General features: G+C 43.7%; 1 protein-coding gene across 3 annotated transcripts in view; it reads right to left on the bottom strand.

Annotated features, from left to right (window-relative positions):
- PEPD (peptidase D) overlaps nucleotides 1–15,229 on the bottom strand; it is a 284,355-nt gene that overhangs the window by 80,476 nt on the left and 188,650 nt on the right. For all 3 annotated transcript variants that reach the window (XM_019505586.1, XM_019505588.1, XM_019505587.1), the window contains one exon: nucleotides 5,895–5,972. In XM_019505586.1, coding sequence (XP_019361131.1) covers nucleotides 5,895–5,972 — 78 coding nt within the window. The remainder of the gene's footprint in view (nucleotides 1–5,894; nucleotides 5,973–15,229) is intronic.

Genomic DNA, 15,229 nt, shown 5'->3' with positions numbered 1-15,229 from the left:
CCAGTGGCAGGGTCAGGGGCCCAGCCAGAGGCTGGCCGACATGGCCCCTTAGGTGAGGGGGCAGGGAGGGGGGTTACTCCCCCTTCTCTCCAGTGTCTGGTGTAGAGGGCAGGAAGGGGCTTATTCTGCCGCTCCCTCCCTGCAGGGAGCAAGTGATGGTGGTTGTGGCTAGCAGATCCTGCTGTGGTCCCCTGGGGGCAGAAGGGGGAATAACACCCTTCCCTGACCCCCGCCTAAGGGTTGGGGCCCAGCCAGAGGCCAGCCAGCATGGCCCCTTAGGCAAGGGGGCAGGGAGGGGGGTTATTCCACCCTCCCTCCAGTGTCTGGAGTAGGGGACATGGGGGGGCTTATCCCACCGCTTGCCCCATGCAGGGAGTGAATGGCAGCTGTGGCAGATGGATCCCACTGCGGTCCCCTGGGGGCAGTGGGGCTAGAAGGGAGGATAACCTCCTTCCCTGCCCTCTCTGCCTCAGGGACCATGCTGGTTGGCCTCTGGCCATGCCCTACCACTGCAGCAGCAAACAGGGAGCACCAGGCAGACCCCAGCCCGGGAATTATACCCCCTCCCTGGCCAGTTCACTCCAAGCTACCTGGCCAGCCACTAACATATCCCCACCGCTGGAGACATGCAGGTCTGTGCTGGTGAAATGTGGTGGGGAGGGGGTGGAGGGCAGGGGATAGCAATAAACTTCTTCCCTGATCCATCCTGGGGCCAGCCTCTGGCCAGGCCTCTGCCCTGACTGTCCCTGCCCCAGCTAGAGAGCAGAGGGGCATGGTCAGCCCTGCTCCACTGGAACAGAGAGCACAGCCTAGCCCAGAGAGCATGCTGGGATGCTGGGGGACTCTGGTTTAACTTAAACCAGGAAGGGGTCTGAGACATAAGTTGCATAAACAAGTTTGAGTTCAAACAGTTAAGTCTGATTCAACCAGGTTTATCTCACACTGGTTTCGGCCACTTTGAAATAGGTTTACGTGCACTGAATTTAAGTTCTGTTACAGGTTTAAACCAGTTTCTGATCACTTAAACCAGTTTATGTGTAACTTCTGTCCCTAGCCATCGGGTCTCAGTATACTAGGCTCCAAGTAATAAGCAGAACATTTGGGGCCCAATGGATCTCATCCTCACCATATCAGGTGCCACTGACTTCTGAAAGTTTCCTCTTCCTTCACTCTAAACTTTCTATTTTTCCCCTCCCTCTTGCATCATAGCCTTTTTTGCCAGTTGCTTCCTTTCCCCAAAACTGCCCAGTGTCCCAGGCTACAACATTAGTAAGACAAGAAAAAAAATATGCACAGGAGGATCAACATTAAGCAATTTGGGATTATTTGATGGAAAACGCTAGCTTGTGAAAATGGAAACGTTTCACAGGAACATTTAGTGAAAAAGGTTTCTCTGCTCCAGGGTTGAATTTCTCATCAAAACCAGAGTGAGAGGAGAAAGGAAGAGGAGAGAAGGAGATTCACTTGAGAAGGGTCTTGAACCAGAGTTTCCCATGTCCTTGGGGAGTATCCCAATTACTGTTTCACAGAGTCAGTCTCTTTCTTTCCCTCCTTCCCTGGTCCAATAAATATTAAATTTATCTATTCATACAAAGTGTGTGCATGTGTGGGGAGGGATGGGGGAGAACCAAGGGAAGAGAGAAACTCACTCTAGAATATCCTGACTCCCTTGCTATTGGCTCTTTCCACTGAATATGGGAAGTTCTAGTCACTGGTGTGAATACTAAATTTGAACATGGGTCTCCTATATCTAAGGTGAGCACCCTGCCCATCTGGGTTACAGGCTATTCTTAGGTGGGCTTGTTTTTTGCAAAAAACTTCAGAAGGTCTTGGGTTCATCTGGAATAAAGCAGGAAAAAATTGTGAAATTTACAGAATTGAAGAAGAGCTTTTGCCTAGCTCCAAGCCAGCTGCAAGTCCTTTTTGTACAATAATCTCTCTCAATCCTCCTTGCTCATGCCTTCCCTTTTTTACTTTCAAAATCATTACCACAGCCTACCTACAAGAATAGCAGGTATTTTATGACAAAGTAAATGCTGCAATATCCTGGCATAATGTAACAAATTTTAGCCCTCAACTCAATTTCTATTCATGCTACTGTGGGTTGAAGATAACTCAAGAAAATCAGGTTTTGTAGCTTAACTTGTCTTTGTGTTATCACAGTGGATTGCATTTGTAATATATTGATTTGATAACATTTTGGGTATAAATATATATTTTAAAGTAAATTTTAAATGAAAAAGTACTGCAACTATGATAGTGATTTGTGTGTGAAGTCAGCCTATGGTTTGCTTGCATGACCTTTGTGACTCTATGAATAATATATGCTTGCTTTATGAAAATAGCTATTTCTGGTAGGCCATATTGATTCACTTGTTCACCATGTGGATGTTAATTTAAAATATATGAACATGTATATGGAATGCTGGTTTGCCTTAATAGTGATATTTACAGCTAATGTAATGTACTGGTTTATAAATGAATGTATCAATCTATAAAGTATATAGATGTCTCTAAAAAAATACAATACATTGATTGTATGTATGACTTCATATGCTTTATGCAAACCTGTTACTGTTCTGATTTCCCTCTAGAAAAGTCACAGCAAAACTTCACTTGCATTTCCTTATGGTGCATCTGAATATATGTAAAAAGCATTAATCATGAACTGCATTAAAGAAAGAAAGCATGTGTTTAGTTGTTATGTAGAACCAAAAGAACGGGTCGTCCAAATCAGGTTTTTCAGGATTCAGATGCTTCACTGTTTACTTTAGTATTGTTTACTATGTAATAAGATTGAACAGCTCATTTTTGTAACTTACAGACAACTACAGTAATTAAATGATTTTTAAAAGGAAAAGTCTACTGAAGAATATTTCATGCAAATCTTGCTTTTCTTTCCAAAGCATACTTCAGATCTTGTAAGGTTAATTTAACAAGCTATACACCAGTACCCATACACTGGCATTCTTACTTCTCTCCAACTAACAAAGGAAGAAGCCCTATTTTCCCCCTAAGCTCAAGTGTTATTTTGTAGGGCTTCCCAAACTTTTCCAACAGGGGGCTCCCGGTAGCCAATAACAAATTCTATGGGAGTCTGTCAATACAATTTAAAGCAATATTAGAGTAAAAACGTTACACTCTGTGTATGTTTGAGGATTTTCAGGCTTGCAGTATGCACCATTTTCTATTTGCCACTCTACAAAAACGGCCCATGATTGAAGCAGAACTATTGGTAAAAGTATTGCTCAGTGTTCTTCAACTCCTAAGGAAATAATTATTCCAAAATGAAAACTTACAAATTTGCAACAGCACACAGCAAGGCTCCCTGTGGCTATAATAAGATGTACTGTGATGAAGTAGGATAGCTTAAGAGTTTTTAAAGTGCTTCCTACAAAACCACCCAATGGCACTTGGGATGCATGCACGTGTTTAAAAAATGGTTTTTGTAGAGCTCTGTTAAACCATCTCTGATAGCCTCCTGTTAGTGAGGATCTTCCACATCAAAGCAACAGATTATACAGGGCACTACAGACTGACAACCCTCTAGTCACAAAAGAAATATAAGTAGCATCAGGGAAGATCTCTATGAGAATTACTGACCTGCCCATTACTCAAACCTCATTTACATCTTGACTATGAAACATGATTAAGGTTGGATTTAGCTAACATGTATGAGCTACGGAGGCCTAAACTGGAAACTCTTCTTAATGAAGATGCAGGATAACACTTTGGTTAGGTGCATGAGTAACTGCCCAGTCTTCTCCTTAGGTGAGAACACAACCAGTTAACACTGAGTTTACAATGTTACACTGCAGCCAGCCTAAGGAAAAGGGAGTTTCAGTGAGGATTAGCTAACATGTATTAGCTAGACCCAACTGAAACTTGAACAAATTTACTTCTTAGTGAAGCAGCATTCACTCTCAGAAGGTAATTCAAACTGCAGACCAATCTTTGCCTCTTTGCTGAGACTGCTCCAACAGATCACTAACTGTGGTAACTATAGTGTGGGGTCATATTTTCCAAAGGGACAGGTCTTTTGGAATTATATTAAATTGATGGGTTTGGGGTCTGTAAATCACTTAACTTTGGAAGATCCAGCGAATTCAACTGAATCTCAGGTCCACTGAAGAGAATGAAAAATCTCTCTCTGGGTTTCAATGGATTTCAGACCAGCCTTTAGGAAGGTATTTTAGAAGTTCACTAAGCATCCATAGAAGATGTGCAAGGGTCATAAACCAGGAGGCTCTGACTTAGAAATCTCAATAATATTTGCCCTGCTCTTTTAAAAACACTTTTAGCTGAACTATAAATGTAGGATGTGATAAAACATTTAGGAATTCTTCAGTAGCTTTTCTATGATATTGTAAGGGCTGTACACGGCCATTTGGAAAACACTGATATAATGGGTTAGCTACTGCAATATCATACTCATATATCTTCCTTAATCCTATTAGCCCCTAAGACATGATAAACTTCTTGTATTATGCCATACCCTCTAATATGAGATGATGACAAACCAGAACTATGGAACAGCAATACATTTTATGAATAGTATTAAATGGCTTTCATACCAGACAAGGACAATACACAATATCATTTTTTGTCTAATGCATGTTTAAATTTTTATATCCTGCTCATGAAGAAATTACCTACCTTGTTCATTCTGCTGCATCTGCAGAAGTGCCCACAATATTAGCCAAAGAGGTATATTTTTCATTTGGGACTCAAGTCTCTTCTATAATAAATTTGTAGCTTATTTTGGGTAATATTAATTTGTCTTCCTTAACACCTCTGCAAACAACTGCAAAACTATACACCTGCACAACTTTTGCATAAGCTATAGGGAGCTATCTAATAGATGTTCCCCATGTAAGGCTCATCTCTAACTCACCCAGAACTAATTATAGGTAAACTTCTCCTTGAGAATGTAATCCCTTGTCCTAGTTATGTACAGTGTAAAAGATATCTTTGTTAAAATCATGTACACACATCTTTTGTATTTTATAAAATTGCACTTTCTGATTTGCATCATTTACTAGGTGATTTTATTTGCACTGTGTATCTACAGAATTGCCATTAAAACAATGTTAGAACACTATTAGTTGTGCAAACATGCCACGCAAGATAAACCCAGAAATTTCACATAGGAATTCACAGTGTTGAATTCTGCCCTGCTGTGGTCCTTCTGAGTTTCTTTGCAACAGGAGAACTGCTTTATTATGTTTCTCTAGTCAAAAAACCTGAGTGAAATCAAAGAGATGGTATTCTGAGTGCTGCCTGGAGTCTAAAAGGTTTGAGAACCACTGCATTAATGTATGTGAAAACTGGATACATTTGGGGAGCTGTGAAATTCTACAAGTGATTTCAACATGGCAATGAGCATAGTCTGAGAAGACATTTTTAGAAAGGTTTTTACACAGACTCCTTGAATCACTGAAGTGAGAATGGATTTACACCACGGGTGACTTTGGCCTCCTAAAGAATTTGCACAAACATAACTCGAAATAAAATTCAGACTGGTACGACTGGATGCACAGCAGCAATTTCAGAAATCTAGTGTATGTTTCAGTATGATTTAATGCTTAAATTCACCACAATGAACTACAGCTCTAAGCCTAAACTAACCTCCAGATCCAACAAGGTGTCTGAATACTGGATCTCCCCCATGCTTCCTCCCCCTCATGCCAGATCCCAGAACTTCTGGAGAAATAAAGGGCACTGCACATAAGCAAAAACAGTTCATGTTTGACCTCCCACAGCTATAGTCCAAAAATGTGAGCCTTAACCCTCATACGGCCATCTCTTTACTACTCAAACTAAAGATGTATACAATGCTGTAGGTGATCCTTATCATTTCTTTGCTGCTAAAATAAACCCGATGCTTTACTTACCACAAATCACCATCTTCAATAGTCTTATCATTTGGAGCTCCAGCATGTCCATAGTGTAAAACAGATGAGTTTTCTCCACTGATATTAAAAACAAAGCACAACAGAATTAACAAACAGCCAAAATAAACATGAAGGGAGAGAAATGCAAGATACAGTTTCCTTTAAATATCATTAGAGTAATGAAATTTTAAGTACATTGTGATCTACCTAAACTGATACAGAACTGGCCTTAGAAGCAGAACCCCAACTGTATACCTTGTGTCGCCCTCAACCGAACTTAGCACATATGAAAATCGAAATAATCAGAGGCAAAATATGGCTTGGCAAATGACTGATCTAGCCCACCAATTGATTGCATCTGGCCCATGGCTGCCCCCATGGTACTCCACATGGGGAAAAGCCCCACCCAATCCCGCCCTCACCCACCCTGCACCCACTAGACAGCACTGCCCTGGCCTCAGCCACAAGCACAGTTTCCTGGTGGGGCTGCTGCTGCTGCTGCTACTGCTCAGATACTTCTCAGCTCCCTCCGTCTCTAGCAGCTTCTCCTCCTGCTCCTGCTGCTCTGCTTTGGGCAGCAGGTGATGTTGTGAAGCCGTGGGGGGACATGCCAGGAAGCAGATGCCCAGCCAGGCTGGGTGGGCAGAGGAGGGAGGGATGAGGGATGCAAAGCTACATCTGGGCAGCTCCTGGCCCAGTTTGTAGGACTCCAGCTCCAGGCTGCCTTCCATGCACTCTGCCTACTGGTAAAATGAACAGCCACCTGCAGGCAGCAGAGTGGGTGGTAAGTGATTGGGAGTTGGAGCTGAAGCCCCATACGCTGGAGCAGGAACTGCCCAGCTGCAGCTTCCCCCCTGTATGTCTTCCCCACATTACCTGTTGCCTGGACTGGTGCAATGGGGGCAGGAGGAGGAAAGGCTGAATACTACTCAGGAAGCTGCAACAGCACCCAACCAGGAAGCTGCGGGTACTGGCTAGGATGGTCCTGCCTGGCACGTGTGGATTGAGGTGCCCCAGGCAGACATGGAGCAGGGCTCAGGCCCAATGGGAAGCACCATAGGGGCAGCCACGGGTCAGATGGGAGGAGGGGGGCAACAGCACCTGTACTACCTGAGTGAGCTCTCCCCTGCCCCGCCTTCCCCTCCCAATCTCTCTGCCCTCACTGCTGGCTGGCTCCTGCGACTAGGTGTGTGGGCAGCTCCCTCCCCCACCCCTTCCACCCTCCACACACACCACCTGCCCCCCCATAACCCCTCCCACAATATACAAGAGTAAGGCTTTATTTTAAGCTATTATCCAATTGCCTCTATATACACTACTCAAAAAAAAAAAAAAAACCGGGACAAAGTTATATTTTTAAAGAAAATTAAAATGTGTTGTAGCAGTTGTTTGATTTTCAGTATGATTTTTTTTTTTTTAACCTATAATTTGTTAAAATCGTATCTTCTGAGAGATTGTGCATGTGTGGCTTTCAACAACTCACCAAAACTCATTAAGGGGCCCTCCAGCTGAAATAATTGCCCATTCCTGATCTAGGTTGTATAGCATAATAAGCTTTTTGCAGTAGAAAGAATGTAATTTAGCTTACACTAGAGTTCCAGGTATGTTATGGTGATAACACAGCAGCCATTTTTCATCCTGGACCCATTTATTTCGTCACCGAATTTCTTTAATTTTTAAATGCATCTCTCTGCTCAAGGTTAAATGTTGCATAGACATAAAACTGAGCATCTCTGCTTGGGTAGGGTTTGGCATATTTAATGACTTCCAAGGAGCTACTGGTCCTGGAAAAATGTAGATGTCCAAGTGAGTGGCTCCAGCTTACCTTCAGCGTGGTTATGTATGAGCCCTAGTAGAATGAATACGTTCCATGCTGTTATGGGAATATTTTCACAGTAGTAATACAGGGCATAACTGTCATTTTTTAAAAACTTTTTGTAAAATAAAAAGAAAGCCACCCTCCAACTGTGAGAAAACATTTTTATTCTGAAAACCAGACTAAATAAACTGCTGAATCACAAGGAGGTACAGAAGTCTCCAGAGGCGTGCTGGCCCTTGTTCCACTCTTCTAAAAACTTCATGATCCATGCAGTGACCTATTTTTTGGTTTTAGTGTATTGTCTTGTGTGTTACTATTCCTTTAAGTCCATCAAACATCAAGTTAAATGATAGCTAGAGATCTCCAGGTCCACTGAATTTCATTTTGCCTATTCTCCTCAGATAGGTACTGTATCTTTTACTTCAAGTAGGCAAAAAATTATTCCATAGCCAAAAATACACGTAAGAACAGATATATGGTAGCATTTGTCTGACCTCTCACTTCAGCTGCCGATCTGTGTCTAAATCTTCCTGGTTACACTGTTCAAATAGGTTTTTCTCAATGGCAGCAAGATAGCTTAACAGTATGGTTGACACTCATCTCAGGCTTAATTCCAGTGACTTCTATGGGGTAGCATGAGTGGTAAATATGTTCCTTCTACATACTTCTGAAACCAGATTTTTAGAGCTATATGCTCACAATTAGAAAAAATGAAATTACACATACATTATTACTAAATGTACATAGTTGTTACATTTGCAAGTTGTGGCCAATCAGGTATCTAACTGCTCATTTGCACAAGAAAGTATTATAACTACACATGGAAAATCATAGTATTTGTTTTTCAAGATTTCTGTATGTGCAGTCTAAATCTCTTGTTCCTTCAAAGTAATTAATTTTTCCTTCCTAAGGATTTTCATGTAAACACCTTCTGCAATAAGACAGTGAAATAAGACATCAGAGAGCTGCAAGATCAATTTATAGGAGAAGGAATTATGTACATATAAATAACATATTTTGTGCATATAAACGTACATTAAGGTTGTAAATTGAAGTAATCAGAAGTTATGAGCCTTCAGAGTTCGGGTAGTATTCTGGGCGTCACAGTCCAACTAACTGAACCAATTCTCCACGAGTGGTCACTAATTGAATGTTCCTCATTTTTGGGATGCCTGATTTGAGACCCCAGGCTCTGATCTGTGGAACTGATGAGAACTCAGAGCTGCAACTAAAATCAGTGAGCTATGACTTGAACATAAAAAGTACTGCATACAAAAAATGCTAAGATCAAGAAACAAGCATCTCAAACTGAGTGCCCAATGTTGGTGAGACATTATTGGCCTTACTCTTGTCACACCTTATTTACTCATATGTAAAATGGAGCCACTGACATCCCTTCACTTTACACAAGTACAAAAATGAATTATTCAATATTCGTGAAGTACTCCAATGCTTTAGCGCTGCTGGAAAACTTGTGAGGGAGTTAATATGTCTGTGTTCAAACAGTGCAAATACTGTACAGTTAATGGGACTAAAGAGCATGCATTGAACAAAGACAAAAAAACCCCTAGCTGCTCATTTAGTGAACTCTATTCATTCTGTACAAAGAACGAGGCAGGAGTCCTGTGGAACAACAGTATATGAGCATGAAATTAAAGACAACTAAATAATGCATGAACACAAGAGGGGAGAATCAAGATGCACAGATAACCAAAATTCTGACATCTCCTGAACTCAGAAAGTTTAACTTTGCAACCTTTATAATGTTCTTTTCGGCTAGGAATAGAAGGTGCACATAAACCGGCTCAAGTGATCAGAAACTGGTTTAAACCTGTAACAGAACATAAGTTCAGTGCACCTAAACCAGTTTCAAAATGGCTGAAACTGGTTTGAGATAATCCTGGTCAAATGTAGACTTAAACCGATTGAGGTCAAACCAGTTTATGGAACCTGGGTCCCAGACCCCTTCCTGCTTTAAGTTAAATCAGAGTCTTCCAACATCCCAGCATGCTCTGCTGGGCTGGGCTGGGCTGTCTGTTCCAGCCATGCAGGGTTGACTCCGACCCTCTCCTCCTTAGCCAGAGCACTATCACGGCATCGGCTGGCTAAGAAAGGGGTGGGGGTGGAAAACCCTGCTCTGGAGTGCAACTGGTTCTGCCTGGCAGGGGGCAGCAGCCCTGCCAGGCATCCCCAGCTCCCCACCCCCCTCACTGCTCCAGTGGCAGGAACGGGGGTGGGGCAAGACCCCGGAAGCCTGAAGGGGGTGGGGCTTTAATCCCCCCATTGCAAGTGGGGGTGGTACAGGCACCAATAGGCTCTGTTTGTGCACCCGGGACCACAGTGGCCAGACACCAGTAGCCTGAGGGGAAGGGATGATTTAATCCCCCCATTACAGGCAGCAGTGGCACAGGCACCAAGCCTGGGCTGAGTCCCTCCGAGAAGCAGACAGCTGATCATGGGGAGGGGGCAGGGAGGCGGAGCTAGTTGCAGCAACATTGCCCAGGCTGGGGCAGCCACAGGGGATGGGGGCCAGCACCCACTGCCTTTTGCCTCCACCCCCTTGTGGGAGCCATGGTTTGCAGATGGGCTGCAGCTGCAGCACAGCTCAGCAAGCCCACCCTCTCCCTCCAGCTGTGGCAGCAGAACGAACCATTGCGACAGGTGGAGGTGAAGCACCTGTCACCCGCTGCCTGCTTGGGGCGGGCTGCTCCAGGCCAGGGACATGGGCAGCAGCAGGGGTAAGCAATGGACAGCCACAGCCTGATTCAGCCCCATGGCTCAGGGGCACAGGCAGCGACTGGCTCTGTCTCCCTGTGGTGGCACTGACCATCATGGTGGGTGGAGGTGAGGCACCTGTCACCCACCACCTGCTCACGGTGGTGTTGGGCACTCAGGGCAGACTGCTGTGGGCCAGTTGCTGCCTACACCCCTGGGCCACGGGGCCAGGCCTGGCTGGGCCAGACTAAGCTGCGGCAGTCTATTGCCTCCCCCTGCCCCTACCCCGCAGCAGGCCAGGGTGGGGGGTTTAAACTCCTCCCCAATCATACTTGGGCCTGGCCATGCCATTTCCCTCAGCTTAGTTTCCCTCCAGCTGAGGGCTTGCTCTAATGCTCCCCGGCTTCTGGCCTGAACCACTGCAGGCATGTGCTTGCATTTCCGGAGTCAAAAATGAATGTCTATTCACTTGCAAATTAGCTCAATCTATGCATCTTAGACTAATCTGCAAAAACTGAATCAATTCAGGCTCTGGCTTTTTGAATGTCTGTCCCTAGCTTTAAAGTTGTGTTGTATGGGTCCATGTGTGCACATATGCATGTTATTTCCTACTCTGTAAAACAAACAAACAGGATGTTTCTCTCCAAAAACAGAACACATGAAAGCCATCAGGTTGCAATTGACCTCCACATGGTAGCTGAGTAACTGATAGCAGCAACAAGTTATCATCTTGTATGTGGACCAGAACTAGAGAAGGGTGATACATTCCTATTATCAGTTGGGTTCACGAATATTTGCTGGCAGCAGAGAAATGGTGAATCAGAAATCTCAGGGGGAGGGTATTCAGAGGGAATAAGATGTTCTGTCTCTTCTTCCCCCATCCCTTTCAATGTCTCACGCAGCTATTCCCTTTCTCCTCTGAGGTCGAGGTCAGGATAAATAATCCAATAGCCTTCTAATGATTTAATTTATAGCCTTCTGGTTATAAATGAGTCTTCTGCTTCCAGCTCCCAATTCCAAAGTCTCCATTTGGGACCAATCTCCTTTGCAGCCAATCACAGTCTTCCACCTTTTCCCAGTTTGTTTCTCTTGACCCTCTTATACCAGCATCCACTCTTAGGGTTGTGCATCATTCCCCCACTCCTTTTCAGATGCTTGTGCAAATTCCAGTTGTCTGGAAACCATTCCCCTGCCAAATCTCTTGTACCAAACCAAAAACAGCATGTTGGTACACATACATGTCTGATGTGGAAAACTTCCAAACTTATCCATTTAGCCTGAAAAATCATTAGCAACTGAAAATGGCATCTTATAATGGAAAGTGCTGGCCAACCTAGTAACAGTCTGTAATTACTTACACAAATGACCAGGAGATAGTTGAAAAGCAAGAGATCCCAGTCACCACATCAAGAAAATCCATTTCCCAGGAAGTTTTGGGAACTCTATTTTTTTTTTAAAGGGACCTAACTCTTCAGTGCTTACTGTAGTAGAACAGTCACTGATCTGGGAGTCTGGGAGAAGAGAGGTTTGTAGGACAAGCCCTAAGATTGTGACATTATTCATTCTTGGTGAGTGTGTGCAATTTTGAAAGAGAAAAACTGAAAGAAAAGGGAGAAAAAAAACACTAAATGCATCAACTTCTACACTCAGTTATAACTACAACCTTTACTTACTATAATCTTCCCCATCAGCATGTGGGAAAAAAGCCCTTCATCCCATATGCGCATACAAACTGGAAGGGGGAGCAGGCAGCTGCTGTAGCTCCAACTCTGGTCCTGAGCCCAGGTCAGGGACAAAGTCAGACCCACAGCAGCCTCCCACAGCAACTCCCCCCACTTGCCCTCTGCAGGTCAATCAGCCACACTGACACTGCTGCATGGTTAGGCAAGGGCTGTGCTCCAGGATGCAGTAGCCTGAGCAGCATCTGACAGTAAGGCAGGTAGGGGAAGAAGGGGAAGAGGTAGAGAGTAAGGGAGAGCAAGTTGGAGGGGAAGAAGCTGTGGGGAGCAGGGTGTGTGGGGAAGGCAAATGGCACGGGGGGTAGGAAGGCTGCAGGGGGTAGAAGTGGGTAAGGCAGAGGGCAAGGGGCCCACCTGACACCCTTCCCCCCCAGCCACACAAGACAGCTCTCCAATACTTAAGATTCTATACCTGGAAAATTATAACAAATGTATACTTTTTCCATATATATAATCTATTTATTGGGGGAACATCTTATATTCACGGCAATCTTATATTTGATGAAATATGGTACTTAAACCCTTCCTCTCATTGTAATTTAAATGAATAGAAGCTAATATAATTTTCCTTCTAATGGCACCTCTTGGATTGAGTCTTATGTCTTTTCTTTCTGCCATTCCTCCTCTTACTCATGCCACAATCCTTGGTCTCTTATTGTTTCAGGCATGAGAAAAGAGTTGCCTTTTGAAAGTGTCATCATTAGTGACCCACAAATAAAAAGCACTCTAGTTCAAAAGCTGCTTCATGCACCCCTTACAGACATCAGTCCAAGGAAGTAACATCAGCCCAAGAGCAAAAGTTTGCTCAGGAACTGCTCAACCACAAAAGCTGCAGCAATATTTTTCTGGCTGACTTCAAAGTGACTTTCAAAATCTAATCCTTATTTCTTAAAATATTATTAGACTGTGAATTGCAAATATTAGTCACTGGTGAGATACAGAATCCTTCATTTAGAAACAATGACTTCACTTCAGAGCAAAATGTTAAAAAGACACTCACTAAATTCAGATTTCAAGTCAAGTCAGTCCCAAAGCCACTGTGACCTTTGGGGCACCTTAGATGCCACAGCAACCCAGCTCTATTCTGATGAGGTGAGTTGAGTTGCTTTGTATCATTGGTGATTCTTTGAGCAGAACAACCTGGTGATTTTTCAGGCAGAGCACCCATCTCCTCTCCAGGTATGGATGGCCTTTGGCTCATAGGGAACTCATTCCCTCTTTGACAGGTCTTGCTTTTAGTCCTGCTGGATGTCCATCTACCCTCCTCACCCAGGCAAGCCCAGGTGGGGATGCCGGTTTAGTCGCCAACAACCTGGCCATGGAACAGGCTGTACTGGTTTACGTGGTACTAGATAACAGAGGCCTGGCCTGACAGTAAAATTCAGATTTAGGCACCCCAAAGTGATGTAGTGGTCAGCAGTGCTGAGCTCCAGTAACCTAACTGACTTCATACAGTTTGGCCCCTCTGAAAATCACAAAGCATGTTTAATTACCTAAACATGGATTTGGAAGCCTTTCTTTAGAGGTATCCAAATTTTTATCCTTTGCGAGGAGGACATTTGTCTCTATTTTTAGTATTTTTTTCCAAACAGGTACCAGGTAGGCAGCTGTTACAAAAGGAACTGCATGCACTAGCAGAAAACTGCAAATTAACACCACTGAGTGAATGCAAAGAGGAGGAGATTCAGATCATTGGGAGAGGGAAAAAAATGGTCCTAAATATGTTATCAGTCAGAAAAGACTCTGAAAGTAAAGGGGAGGAGTGTCAGCAATATTGTAATAAACAGCATAAATTTAAGGGAGACAGAAACTATAACAAAAAGCAAATTGAAACAGTGCAGCAATTAGCTTCATATTACAAACTACTGAAGAAAAACTAACATACAGTAAACTACAACAGCACATTATTTCCACTGCGATTGTGAGAATAGTTTTATTCAGAAGGGAACATTTACTTTTCTAAGAGAAGCTTGGCTGGGGGTGGGGGTTGTTGTTTGTTTTGCTTTTTTTTAATGAAAAGAGAACTGAGTTTTTACTATCCTAGCTCTGCCCAAGAGATTTTAAAAGGCCCTAGGATATGGAGAGAGGTTTAGCTGACCACTCTTTTATACCTGGAGTCATTTGGTATGGGGATCTGAGATATCAGTCAGTTAAGGAAGCACCTGAGAAACAAGCCGGCTCTCAGCACAGTAGCCTCTTGCTGACCAGACCAATGAAAGAAGAAATGAAGGCCCTTGCTGTGGTGGCAGGCCTAACTGCATTTCTGTCCCCCTCTCTCATCTGAGTGCATAAATTCAGGTTTTAATACCTCTTCCACCCACCTGCTTGGGGGAATAGCTCTCAATTCTCTCTCTCTTGTACCAGACCTGGCACACTATCTTACCTAGTGCCTGGGAGCACTGGATGAAGTGGTTGTAATAAAAACAGTTAAATCAGTTGGATGCCTTGATGAAGTTTCCAAGTTCAAGTGAGATTTTAGTGCTGATTCTCAACTCCTCCTTTGCAATACTACATACAGCTGTAATAATCTCAAAGATGCAGAGAGGCCGGAGTACAACGGGACCAGGAAGAGGGCGATCTCAGATTAAAACCATTTTTGACTGGTTCCCCTTCTGACATGGGTCAAGTAATTTCACCTTTCCATTTCCTTCCACGTAAAATGGTTACCTTCCTGGGTCAGGAGGGTGAGGCAAGGAATTAGTTGTTAACATCTGAACTGTGCTTTGGAGTCCTCCAGTGCTAGATAGGTACTAAGTATAGATTCCATAGACATTAGGGCTGGAAGGGACTTCGGAAGATCATCGAGTCCAGCCCCCACCCTGAGGGCAGGAAGTCAGCTAGGGTTATAGAATCCCAGCAAGATAAGCATCCAATTTACTCTTGAAGGTGTTCAATGTAGGTGCTTGAACCACCTCCAATGGCAGGCTGTTCCAGACCTTGGGGGCTCAGACAGTAAAGAAATTCTTCCTTATGTCCAGCCTGAAACGGTCTTGCAGTAGTTTATGACTGTTCGACCTCGTCATCCCTTGGGGTACTCTGGTGAACAAATGTTCCCCCAGATC

Source organism: Gavialis gangeticus, unplaced genomic scaffold (genome assembly GCF_001723915.1).
Source record: "Gavialis gangeticus isolate Ggan-Ray unplaced genomic scaffold, GavGan_comp1, whole genome shotgun sequence".
NCBI classification, from domain to species: Eukaryota; Metazoa; Chordata; order Crocodylia; family Gavialidae; genus Gavialis; species Gavialis gangeticus.
Note: the sequence above shows the minus strand (reverse complement) of the source record. Positions and strands in the feature narration are given on the sequence as shown.